At 45.4% G+C, this 13,434-nt stretch overlaps 1 protein-coding gene across 3 annotated transcripts in view; it reads left to right on the top strand.

Annotated features, from left to right (window-relative positions):
* Positions 1 to 11,871, top strand: part of ndnfl (neuron-derived neurotrophic factor, like) — a 20,643-nt gene extending 8,772 nt beyond the window's left edge. For all 3 annotated transcript variants that reach the window (XM_062057815.1, XM_062057816.1, XM_062057817.1), the window contains 3 exons: positions 1 to 198; positions 3,045 to 3,166; positions 10,011 to 11,871. The exon at positions 1 to 198 is cut by the window's left edge and continues 29 nt beyond it. In XM_062057815.1, coding sequence (XP_061913799.1) covers positions 20 to 198; positions 3,045 to 3,166; positions 10,011 to 11,371 — 1,662 coding nt within the window. In that variant the 5' untranslated portion in view covers positions 1 to 19 and the 3' untranslated portion in view covers positions 11,372 to 11,871. The remainder of the gene's footprint in view (positions 199 to 3,044; positions 3,167 to 10,010) is intronic.
* The last annotated feature ends 1,563 nt before the right edge of the window (positions 11,872 to 13,434 follow it).

The raw sequence follows: 13,434 nt of genomic DNA, 5'->3' as shown, positions 1-13,434 counted from the left end.
ACTCAGAGAAGAAGAAAAGATGGCACTCACGTGGCATTCTGCCTGCATGGCCACAGTTCTGGTACTGTTCTGGGTCACACCGTGGTCCCTGGTCCAGTCAGCCTCTGCACCTGAGAACGAGGTCCCACTGCGACCCACCAGGTGGTTACCTGAGGGGAAGATGACCACCGTGACTTTACCTGCAGGACGAACACGCAGGTAATAAACACACATGGATGTTGATTACCTTTAGCATTCTGCAAACAGCAACGTGCTCCTGTCATATAGAGGATCTTTGACACGTGTGTTTGGAGTAGGTCTTTAAAAACAGCAAAGTGCTCCTGTCATATAGAAGATCTTTGACTAGTGTGTTTGGAGTAGGACTTTAAAAACAGCAAAGTGCTCCTGTCATATAGAAGATCTTTGACTAGTGTGTTTGGAGTAGGTCTTTAAAAACAGCAAAGTGCTCCTGTCATATAGAAGATCTTTGACTAGTGTGTTGGGAGTAGGTCTTTAAAAACAGCAAAGTGCTCCTGTAATATAGAAGATCTTTGACTAGTATGTTTGGAGTAGGTCTTTAAAAACAGCAAAGTGCTCCTGTCATATAGAGGATCTTTGACTAGTGTGTTTGGAGTAGGTCTTTAAAAACAGCAAAGTGCTCCTGTCATATAGAAGATCTTTGACTAGTGTGTTTGGAGTAGGTCTTTAAAAACAACAAAGTGCTCCTGTCATATAGAAGATCTTTGACTAGTGTGTTTGGAGTAGGTCTTTAAAAACAGCAAAGTGCTCCTGTCATATAGAAGATCTTTGACTAGTGTGTTGGGAGTAGGTCTTTAAAAACAGCAAAGTGCTCCTGTAATATAGAAGATCTTTGACTAGTATGTTTGGAGTAGGTCTTTAAAAACAGCAAAGTGCTCCTGTCATATAGAGGATCTTTGACTAGTGTGTTTGGAGTAGGTCTTTAAAAACAGCAAAGTGCTCCTGTCATATAGAAGATCTTTGACTAGTGTGTTTGGAGTAGGTCTTTAAAAACAACAAAGTGCTCCTGTCATATAGAAGATCTTTGACTAGTGTGTTTGGAGTAGGTCTTTAAAAACAGCAAAGTGCTCCTGTCATATAGAAGATCTTTGACTAGTGTGTTTGGAGTAGGTCTTTAAAAACAGCAAAGTGCTCCTGTCATATAGAAGATCTTTGACTAGTGTGTTTGGAGTAGGTCTTTAAAAACAGCAAAGTGCTCCTGTAATATAGAAGATCTTTGACTAGTGTGTTTGGAGTAGGTCTTTTAAAACAGCAAAGTGCTCCTGTCATATAGAAGATCTTTGACAAGTGTGTTTGGAGTAGGTCTTTAAAAACAGCAAAGTGCTCCTGTCATATAGAAGATCTTTGACTAGTGTTTTGGAGTAGGTCTTTAAAAAGAGCAAAGTGCTTCTGTCATATAGAAGATCTTTGACACGTGTGTTTGGAGTAGGTCTTTAAAAACAACAAAGTGCTCCTGTCATATAGAAGATCTTTGACAAGTGTGTTTGGAGTAGGTCATTAAAAACAGCAAAGTGCTCCTGTCATATAGAAGATCTTTGACTAGTGTGTTTGGAGTAGGTCTTTAAAAACAGCAAAGTGCTCCTGTCATATAGAAGATCTTTGACAAGTGTGTTTGGAGTAGGTCTTTAAAAACAGCAAAGTGCTCCTGTCATATAGAGGATCTTTGACTAGTGTGTTTGGAGTAGGTCTTTAAAAACAGCAAAGTGCTCCTGTCAAATAGAAGATCTTTGAATAGTGTTTTGGAGTAGGTCTTTAAAAACAGAAAAGTGCTCCTGTCATATAGAAGATCTTTGACTAGTGTTTTGGAGTAGGTCTTTAAAAACAGCAAAGTGCTCCTGTCATATAGAAGATCTTTGACACGTGTGTTTGGAGTAGGTCTTTAAAAACAGCAAAGTGCTCCTGTCATATAGAAGATCTTTGACTAGTGTGTTTGGAGTAGGTCTTTAAAAACAGCAAAGTGCTCCTGTCATATAGAAGATCTTTGACAAGTGTGTTTGGAGTAGGTCTTTAAAAACAGCAAAGTGCTCCTGTCATATAGAAGATCTTTGACTAGTGTGTTTGGAGTAGGTCTTTAAAAACAGCAAAGTGCTCCTGTCATATAGAAGATCTTTGACTAGTCTTTTGGAGTAGGTCTTTAAAAAGAGCAAAGTGCTTCTGTCATATAGAAGATCTTTGACACGTGTGTTTGGAGTAGGTCTTTAAAAACAACAAAGTGCTCCTGTCATATAGAAGATCTTTGACAAGTGTGTTTGGAGTAGGTCTTTAAAAACAGCAAAGTGCTCCTGTCATATAGAAGATCTTTGACTAGTGTGTTTGGAGTAGGTCTTTAAAAACAGCAAAGTGCTCCTGTCATATAGAAGATCTTTGACTAGTGTGTTTGGAGTAGGTCTTTAAAAACAGCAAAGTGCTCCTGTCATATAGAGGATCTTTGACTAGTGTGTTTGGAGTAGGTCTTTAAAAACAGCAAAGTGCTTGTGTCATATAGAAGATCTTTGACTAGTGTGTTTGGAGTAGGTCTTTAAAAACAGCAAAGTGCTCCTGTCATATAGAAGATCTTTGACTAGTGTGTTTGGAGTAGGTCTTTCAAAACAGCAAAGTGCTCCTGTCATATAGAAGATCTTTGACTAGTGTGTTTGGAGTAGGTCTTTAAAAACAGCAAAGTGCTCCTGTCATATAGAAGATCTTTGACTAGTGTGTTTGGAGTAGGTCTTTAAAAACAGCAAAGTGCTTGTGTCATATAGAAGATCTTTGACTAGTGTGTTTGGAGTAGGTCTTTAAAAACAGCAAAGTGCTCCTGTCATATAGAAGATCTTTGACTAGTGTGTTTGGAGTAGGTCTTTAAAAACAGCAAAGTGCTCCTGTCATATAGAAGATCTTTGACTAGTGTGTTTGGAGTAGGTCTTTAAAAACAGCAAAGTGGTCATGTCATATAGAAGATCTTTGACTAGTGTGTTTGGAGTAGGTCATAATGTGTTGAAGGTGTATCAGTGCTTTGTATTAAGTAGAAAATGCATATTCCTCCACAGGCTTTTCTTCACACTGAGGAAGACCCCCGACTTTGCTGTGACCGTCAGCCCATGTGGCCCCCCCATGGAGTGGACCTTGGCGGCCCGCACGCTGAAGGACAAACCCCTCAAAAGTCTGGAGTGTGAGTGGACCACCCCGCACAATTTAAAGCAACAGCATGTCATGACGTGGTCCCCTCCCTTATCGGTCAGCGGACCAGCCAGGACACCTCCTGTGTTAGCGTTAGCGTCGATGCTAACAGTCCCAAGTTGGCCGACACAATCTTCCCCACATGCCGGAAGAGTGACGTTTTAGAAAGACATGAATCATTCAGCTGGCGTTGGAACTAATGTGAATTATTCACTTTGATTATCCAGCGTTTCATTTGCGGAGCCGTTTCCTCTGGAGAGAGACGACAACTGCTTTACAGTATTTGTTCAATTATTTGCAGGGTTCTTGTCTGTGTGGAAACTGGGTTTGTGTTCAATATTCATGGCATGTAGGGCGGAACTAAATAGACCCGTCGTTCCCTGTGAGGAAGTCAACAAATAGAATTTGTTCAAAGTTCTTGGACTATTTTGGCACCCCAGAACTGAAAGACTTGACTACACTCTCTTGTCTGAAACAATGTTTTTCTAACTATTTTGAGCCAAGGCGCGCATATTTTGCGTTGAAAACACCACCAGCAGAAATCATTAAAAAACAAAACTCAGTTGATGGTAAAAAGTCGTTGTCGCAATTGTTGGATATGACTTTATAGCAGGGGTCGCCAACGCGGTGCCCGCGGGCACCAGGTAGCCCGTAAGGACCAGATGAGTAGCCCGCTGGCCTGTTCTAAAAATAGCTCAAATAGCAGCACTTACCAGTGAGCTGCCTCTATTTTTTACATTTTATTTATTTACTAGCAAGCTGGTCTCGCTTTGCCCGACATTTTTAATTCTAAGAGAGACAAAACTCAAATAGAATTTGAAAATCCAAGAAAATATTTTAAAGACTTGGTCTTCACTTGTTTAAATACATCCATGAATTGTTTTACTTTGCTTCTTATAACTTTCAGAAAGACAATTTTAGAGAAAAAATACCACCTTAAAAATTATTTTAGGATTTTTAAACACATATACCTTTTTACCTTTTAAATTCCTTCCTCTTCTTTCCTGACAATTTAAATCAATGTTCAAGTACATTTATTTTTTTTATTGTAAAGAATAATAAATACATTTTAATTTAATTCTTCATTTTAGCTTCTGTTTTTTTGACGAAGAATATTTGTGAGGGAAAGACCCCGACGGGGACTGTCATGGACTAGCTATCCATGATGGCAGGCTCTGTCGCTTAATAAGTAGACAAAGGCCACCCCTCATTGCTACGACACGCCCAAAGAGAAAAATACCCCTAGAGTCTGCGAGAGCGGGGGCGGAAGAAGACTCATCGGCTGAACACCCGGCAAATGACCCTGGATTGAACACGACGACGAAACAGATAATCAGCACAGAACAAGTAACATCAGCTGAAGGACAAGAGCGCCAAGTATGCAGCTGTGGCTGGTCCAAAATAACATCCATCAGAGGCCTTAAAATACATCAAGGGCGGATGAAGTGCTTGAAGAAAACGAAGCCTGGACCCCGCATTGATCTCTATCTTTTGAGAGAAAGGTCAAGTCAGGCGAGTGAAGCTCAGCGGCAGGATTTAACCCACAGTCCACCGAGCATCAATACCCCAGAGGCTGAAAGTAATTCAAGCACTACATCAGAGATTGTGGAACCAAGCCACTTGCAACCTGCTTTGGAGAAGAACATGCAAGGCCACAGACCTCATGTGAAGTGGCCAAAGTCCAGCAGCAAGAAAGAGTGGGGAATAATCGATGCAGACCTGATCAAGATCCTGGACGGAATCAAAGGAACGGTGGAGAAGAAACTAGAGAAGATGGGAGATCTGATCTACTCCTATGGAGCAGAAAGATTCGGAACACGCATGACAGGGAAAAAGGACATGCCATCAACAACCCCTCCAAAGTCCAGAAGGCAAAAGGAAATCGAACGACTGGTCAAAGAGAGAAGGTTTTTGAGGAAGGAATGGAAGAGAGCCTCACTGGAGGAAAGAGTGGGCATTGACCTCCTGCAAACAGACCTGAAGGGACACCTGGGAAGATTGCGGAGAGCTGAAAACCTCAGGACTCGACGCAAGAGGAAGGAAAGGGCGAGAACATCCTTCTACAAGGACCCTTTCAGATTTGTGAAAGGCCTCTTCACAAAGGAAAAGAGTGGATCACTTAAGGTGCCAAAGAGGGAACTGGAAGACCACCTGAAAACCACTCACACAGACAGTCAAAGATTCGAAGAGAGAGAGATACCATCAGACATGCCACCAATACCTCAACCAGAACACCAACTGGACGACAGTCCCCCAAGGTGGAGCGAGGTTGAGGAAGCAATTAGGAAATCAAGGGCAGCTTCAGCTCCAGGACCAAATGGAGTTCCATATCAGCTGTACAAAAATTCCCCAAATGTCTTACGCTTTCTGTGGAGGCAGATGAAGGTGATGTGGACGAAGCAAACCATCCCAAAAGTGTGGCGCAGAGCTGGGGGAGTGTTAATCCCAAAGGAAAAAGATGCCTCAAACATCGATCAATTCCGGCAGATCAACCTGGTAAACGTTGAAGGGAAGGTCTTCTTTAGCATCGTTGCTAAAAGGATGACAACGTACCTGAAGCAAAACAGCTTGATTGATACATCCGTGCAGAAAGCTGGAATACCTGGTTTCTCAGGCTGCTTGGAGCATACAAGCATGATATGGCACCAAATCCAATCTGCCAAGAGGGAAGGAAGAGACCTGCACGTCTTATTCCTAGACCTAGCCAATGCTTTTGGATCCGTCCCTCATTCTCTCATCTGGACAGCCTTCAACTTCTTCCACATCCCAAATACCATCACAAACCTCGTGAAAAACTACTTCCGTGATCTGCAATTCTGTGTCAAAACAACAGAATACACAACATCATGGCAATCTCTGGAGGTGGGAATAATGGCTGGATGTACCATCTCCCCTCTAGCCTTCACCATGGCAATGGAAGTGATAATTTGAGCTTCCAAATGGGTTGTGGGTGGAGAACGTCTGAAAGGGGGACAGCGTCTACCTCCCATCCGTGCCTACATGGACGACATGACCACCTTGACCTCAACCATTGCATGCACTAAACATCTGCTGGGAAAGCTTCATGCCAACATTTCATGGGCACGGATGAAGTTTAAACCCAGCAAGTCCAGGAGCATATCTATCGTCAAGGGGAAACTCACGGACCAGAGGTTCTACATCGAGGATACTCCCATTCCGTTGGTGTCAGAGCTGCCAGTCAAGAGTCTAGGGCGATTGTACAACGCAAGTCTCAAAGACTCGGACCAGAGCAATCAGCTAAGGGAAGAAACCATCAAAGGCCTTGCCCGCATTGACAAGACCTTACTTCCTGGCAAGTTGAAACTGTGGTGCCTACAGTTTGGATTGCTCCCCCGTTTGATGTGGCCACTAACGGTCTATGAGATCCCCATGTCCAAAGTCGAGAAGCTGGAGAGAACAGTCAGTGCATACATCAAGAAGTGGCTTGGCCTTCCACGGTGCCTCAGTAACATCGGCCTATATGGTCATGGTGCCCTGGAACTGCCCATCTTTAGCCTCACGGAGGAGTTTAAATGCACCAAGGTGAGGCTGAGCATGACACTGACTGAGTCTCAAGATGAGGTGATCCGAGCGGTTGCTCCCAGACTGACAACCGGGAGGAAATGGATCCCATCTGAGGCCGTACAACAAGCCAAATCTGCTCTCAGGCATGGAGACATAATGGGACAAGTGCAGCACGGAAGAGGTGGGTTTGGACTTGGGGCTAGTCGACCCACATGGCACAAAGCAACATCAGCCCAGAGGAGAAAGCTGGTGGTTGATCAGGTTCGACAACAAGAGGAGGCAGACAGATGTGCAACAGCAGTGGCACAGTCCAAACAGGGACAGTGGACTAGCTGGGAAAACCTGGAGCATCGTAAGCTCACATGGAAGGATCTTTGGGAAATGGAAGGGAGCCAAATCAGCTTCATCATCAGAGCCACCTACGATGTTCTTCCCACACCCAAGAACTTAAACCAATGGTTTGGAGAAGATCCTTCTTGTGCACTCTGTCAAACCCCTGCAACACTCCGTCACATCCTCACTGGCTGCAAAATCAGTTTGTCTCAAGGCCGCTACACCTGGAGGCACAACCAGGTCTTGAGACAGCTGGCGATCACCCTGGAGGAAAAGAGAAATAACAACAAGGCCCTCCCTCCCCCAATCCCTAGTCACTCAATCACCACTCAGTTTGTAAGAGCAGGACAACTCCCACCAAAACCATCTGCAAGAGTGGAGGCAACCCTTCTGGACTCTGCCCGGGACTGGAAAATGCAGGTTGACTTGGACCACAAACTCATCTTCCCGCCTGAAATCATTACAACCAGCTTCAGGCCGGACCTGGTCTTGTGGTCAACCTCCCAGAAGACTGTGTTCATTGTTGAACTAACTGTACCATGGGAAGCAGCAGTTGGTGAAGCATATGAGCGCAAACAACTGAGGTATGCGGACATAGCAGCCGAGGCGTGCCCGAGTGCTTCCAGTTGAAGTCGGGTGCAGAGGCTTCGTTGCTACGTCCACAACCAAGCTCCTCAAAGGAATGGGATTGAGAGGTCAGGCCTTCCGGCGGGCTGTCAAATCGCTGTCGGATGCTGCTGAACAAAGTAGCAGATGGATATGGTTCAAGAGAAAGGACCCAAACTGGGCTGCTAAATGACATCTAGGGGTAAAGGCAGAGGGGGGCACACCTGGGACGCCAGATGTCGCCGTTGAGCCCTCCGGAGGTGTCGTGGGCCTATCAACGAAACACCAGTGAAGGAGGGTGCCCACCTGAAGACCCCAGTGAAGCTTTTTCCCCTAACCCCCCACACCCCACTCAACACTAACTGCTGATTAATCTGAGGGATTGTACTATCTAGTCCTATGAGCTCAACTTTACCTTTTAAATTCCTTCCTCTTCTTTCCTGACAATTTAAATCAATGTTCAAGTAAATTTAATTTAAATTTTTATTGTAAAGAATAATACATAAATTTTAGTTTAATTCTTCATTTTAGCTTCTGTTTTTTCGACGAAGAATATTTGTGAAATATTTCTTCGAACTTATTATGATTAAAATTCAAAAAAATTATTATTATATCTAGAAAATCTGTAGAATCAAATTTAAATCTTATTTAAAAGTCTTTTGAATTTCTTTTAAAATGTTTGTTCTGGAAAATCTAGAAGAAATAATGATTTGTATTTGTTAGAAATATAGCTTGGTCCAATTTGTTATATATTCTAACAAAGTGTAGATTGGATTTTAACCTATTTAAAACATGTCATCAAAATTCTAAAATTTCTCTTATTCAGGAAAAATTACTAATGATGTTCCATAAATTCTTTTTTAAATTTTTTCAAAAAGTTTCGAATTAGCTGGTTTTTCTCTTCTTTTTTTTCGGTTGAATTTTGAATTTTAAAGAGTCGAAATTGAAAATAAACTATGTTTCAAAATTTAATTGTCATTTTTTTCGTGTTTTCTCCTATTTTAAACCGATCAATTAAGTGTAAATATCATTAACTATTAATAATAACAGAGTTAAAGGTAAATTGAGCAAATTGGCTATTTCTGGCAATTTATTTAAGTGTGTATCAAACTGGTAGCTCTTTGCATTAATCAGTACCCAAGAAGTAGCTCTTGGTTTCAAAAAGGTTGGTGACCCCTGCTTTAAAGCATAACCAAGCATGCATCACTATAGCTTTTGTGACATATTTGGACTTTTTTGCTGTTTTCCTGTGTGTAGTGTTTTACTTCTTGTCTTGCTCCTATTTTGGTGGATTTTTCTCTTTTTTCTGTATTTTCCTGTAGTAGTTTCATGTCTTCCTTTGAGTGATATTTCCCGCATCTACTTTGTTTTAGCAATCAAGAATAATTCAGTTGTTTGTATCCTTCTTTGTGGGGACATTGTTGATTGTCATGTCATGTTCGGATGTACTTTGTGGACGCCGTCTTTGCTCCACAGTAAGTCTTTGCTGTCGTCCAGCATTCTGTTTTTGTTTACTTTGTAGCCAGTTCAGTTTTAGTTTTGATCTGCATAGCCTTCCTTAAGCTTCAATGCCTTTTCTTAGGGGCACTCACCTTTTGTTTATTTTTGGTTGAAGCATTAGACACCGTTTGGAAAAATTCCAACATCAACCCATTCACATCATCTAGGACAGTTGTGCTAGTATCATTAGTTCCAAAAATTCCCGGTTTTCCCAAAATCCCCAAATTTTGAATACGTCAAACGAATAGACGTATTCATTCTTCTACTATGCCCTAAATTCTCACATTTTTTCTCATTTTTTAAACCCGATTCTGACATTACAACCATTCACACATACACACACTACTCTTCCGATATATCGAACGCAAAACATGTATTCCCTTTCCCAAAATTCCCGGTAATTTTCTCCCCATTGACAATAAATGGGAAATTTACAAACCTTTCCATATTCAACATTTCTCATCCGATTTTAACCGTTCCAACATCCACACACTCCACTCACCTTGGACAGTCAAGCATTTCAGTTCCACTCATGCATTTTGGCGACCTGCGCCCATGGGGCATTCACACGCAATTCTAAACTGGGATTGCAAATTCTAGTTAAAAACAGTTTTCTGAGGTCAGGTTACTCAGGGCCGTGGACTGGTCAGGTTGTCTTTGAAGACGTTTGGCCTCTCATCCATGCAGGCTTCATTGGTACATACCCAAAAACTAGATTGGGCAACTCTAGTCTCAGAGTCTAGTCTGAAACCAGAGCTGTCCTATCCAGTCTGTCAATGCCCTAAGAACACAATGACCTGGATGAATGAGAGTGTTCACCGCCGTCTTTGTGTTATTGTTTAAAAACTCTTCCTTTCATTCTTTCCTGACAGGGAGCTCAAAGAAAAGCATGCCCGAGGTGTGGTGGAGGGGTCCTGGGACTGAGGAGAGGATACACAGCTTTTCCGGCAATGCCGCGGACACCTACAGCGGGCCCGCAGCCCTCCATGCATCCGTCTACATCCTGAGGCTGCGCTCCAAACAGCAGAGCAGCAGAGCCACAGTGTACCTCCACCAAGGCCCGGGGACTTCAGGGGCCATCCCTCAGGTCCCGGCTGACCCTCGAGTTCACACCCTGGGAGTGGGGATGACCAGCGTCACCCTCAGCTGGGCTCCCAGCGCCTCGTTCACAGGTCTCGCTCAGAAGAGCTACGAGTACTGCGTCCTGGTCAACTCTGGCCGCAACTTCCCCAGCGTTTGTGCGGCCCTGGAGAGTTCCAAGATGGAGGAAGATAAAAAGAGGACGGAGAAGAAGAAGAGGGTGACGGCGTGGCCCATCCTGAAGGAATGGTGGTGGGAGCAGTGGGAGGCGGACTCAGAAGCGGGCGGCGATCTCCAGTGTGCGTGTCGGGGGACGGAGAGCGTTTGCACCGTCTCCGATCTCCTCCCCGACACCCGTTATTACTTTGACGTCTTTGCGATGGACCGGCTGAACGGCACCAGCGCCGCCTACACGGGGACGGCCGCTCGGACGCACGAGGAGGCACGGCCGTCCGTCGCTACGCTGAGGGAGGGCGAGCTGAGGTGGGTGACCTTCCACGACAGAGGCTCGGCTACAGAGCAGTTCTTCAGCTTCCGCCCACGTGGCGTGCAGCAGAGCGGCCTGCTCACCCTGCAGAGCTGCGGCGGACGCGACAAAGTCAAAGTCACCGTCTCCAGTAAAGGTCTTGTTCTGACCTCTCAGGCCGTCGGGGAGGATTTGGTGCAGATTTGGCTGCAGGGAAGCCCGGTTTATGTCATCTCCCTGGAAAGGGAAGGAACGACCGCAGCTAAGACCTCAAGTGTAGCCTTACCTTCAGTCAAAATGCAGACCTCCTCAGCCTACCACCGAAGAGGGGTCCCGTCCTTGCCGTCCACCTTGCAGGTGAAATCCTTTAACCGCTTGCGTGGGTGCAATAGCGTCACGTTGGCTTGGATGGGCACCGAGGAGAGGAGCCTCTACTGTGTGTACAAGCGAAAGCTTGAAGGGGACGCCTTAACCGCGCCATGTCTCGGCCCAGAGTCCCGCTCCGATACAGAGAGGGTCCTCTGCAAGTATTTCCAGGAACTGAATCCGAGGCGGGCAGTCACGACAGCCGTGATCGGTAGCCTGGAGCCAGGGACAACTTACGTGTTTGACGTCTACCTAATGAGACGCTGGGGGATCCCGATCAAGTATGCCAGCAAGACGGTCAAGACCAGGAAGGACTGCTGAGATGCTTCCCCCTAGTGGAGGGCCGTGGAATAAAGCCTGAGAACGAGGCCATTTGACTGTAGAGGAGCAATGGTTGGACCCTCAAAGGAGAGGAGGGTGATGTCACACCAGCAAATTCCCAGAATATTCCCAACAGTTTGTTGCTTTTCATCGTCAACCACGATAACAACGTGGCGCCGGTCCAAGTGCTCGTTTCGGTGCGCGGGTACAAAAGGACAACAAAAGCAGCTAGGACCGTGTGCCAAATATGCAACCGAAACAGATGGGGCAATAATTGGACGACATCTGAGACGTTGGAGGGGAGCAGGGGGAGGTTGGAGTGTATATAACCGGTACAATCTACAGATGCTTACTTCAAAGCGTGTTATCTTTGTGCTCTGCTCTCGCATGAAGCAGGAAAAAAATACTCGTCATTGTCCTTGATGTATTCTCGTGCTGCTTCAAAACACACCAATAAATACTGGGGGATCTGTGTTTTCGGAAATACTGTACAAATTCAATAAAGGACTTACTGTATATTGCAGTGGCGGGCCGTGCGTTTCCCACCTAGGCCTTCAGTGATGTCCGACTTCAAAGATGACCTCTCATTGATGTCACCACATGACCATTGTTGGAGAAATACTATACACAAACACATTTACTGGGCATTGAATCACCATCAACAGTGTAGAAAACGGGTTATTTTCTGGTGCATTTAAAAATTGAACATTAAACAGCAATTAAAACATATCTTAGGGTTAGGGCCACTCTGTCCAGTTTCTCCCGGGGGATCCCGAGGCGTTCCCAGGCCAGCCGAGAGACATAGTCTTCCCAACGTGTCCTGGGTCTTCCCAGTGGCCTCCTACCGGTCGGACGTGCCCGAAACACCTCCCTAGGGAGGCGTTCGGGTGGCATCCTGACCAGATGCCCAAACCACCTCATCTGGCTCCTCTCGACGGCTTCACTTTGAGCTCCTACTGGATGACAGAGCTTCTCACCCTATCTCTAAGGGAGAGCCCCCCCATCCGACGGAGGAAACTCATTTGGGCCGCTTGTACCCGTGATCTTGTCCTTTTGGTCATAACCCAAAGCTCATGACCATAGGTGAGGATGGGAACGTAGATCAACCGGTAAATTGATAGCTTTGCCTTCCGGCTCAGCTCCTTCTTCACCACAACGGATCGATACAGAGTCCGCATTACTGAAGACACCGCACCGATCCGCCTGTCGATCTCACCATCCACTCTTCCCTCACTCGTGAACAAGACTCCCAGGTACTTGAACTCCTCCACTTGGGGCAACATCTCCTCCCCCCAAAAAATTAAACGTGAAAAAATTAAAAAATAAAATTTGTAGCACCCATTCGACGCCGTATAAGCCTGTGGTACTGCTCGTCGTCGCTTGATTCGAGTAGAAGTCGCAAGCATTTCCCCATTTCATCGCCGGGACAGCTGAGCTAGCTTCCGGGGTTGGCCGACGTGGTCTCACAAGTCCTGTGGGGAGTGCTCAGAGAGTATGGGGTATCGGACTGTCTGATTGTGGCGGTCCGCTCCCTGTATGATCAGTGCCAGAGCTTGGTCCGCATTGCCGGCGGTAAGTCGGACATGTTTCCAGTGAGGGTTGGACTCCGCCAAGGCTGCCCTTTGTCACCCATTCTGTTCATAACTTTTATGGACGGAATTTCTAGACACAGTCAGGGCGTTGAGGGTGACTGGTTTGGTGGCTGCAGGATTAGGTTTCTGCTTTTTGCAGAGGATGTGGTCCTGATGGCTTCAACTGACCAAGATCTTCAGCTCTCGCTGGAACGGTTCGCAGCCGAGTGTGAAGCAACTGGGATGAGAATCAGCACCTCCAAGTCCGAGTCCGTGGTTCTCGCCTGGAAAAGGGTAAAGTGCCATCTCCGGGTTGGGGAGGAGACCCTGCCCCAAGTGGAGGAGTTCAAGTACCTCTGAGTCTTGTTCACGAGTGAGTGAAGAGTGGATGGTGAGATCGACAGGCGGATCGGTGCGGCGTCTTCAGTAATGCGGACGCTGTATCGATTCGTCTCACAAGATGTGGTTTCTCTTTAAATATCCTTCTTGAAA

Source organism: Entelurus aequoreus, linkage group LG09 (genome assembly GCF_033978785.1).
Source record: "Entelurus aequoreus isolate RoL-2023_Sb linkage group LG09, RoL_Eaeq_v1.1, whole genome shotgun sequence".
NCBI classification, from domain to species: domain Eukaryota; kingdom Metazoa; phylum Chordata; class Actinopteri; order Syngnathiformes; family Syngnathidae; genus Entelurus; species Entelurus aequoreus.
This window is presented reverse-complemented; position numbering and strand designations above follow the sequence as displayed.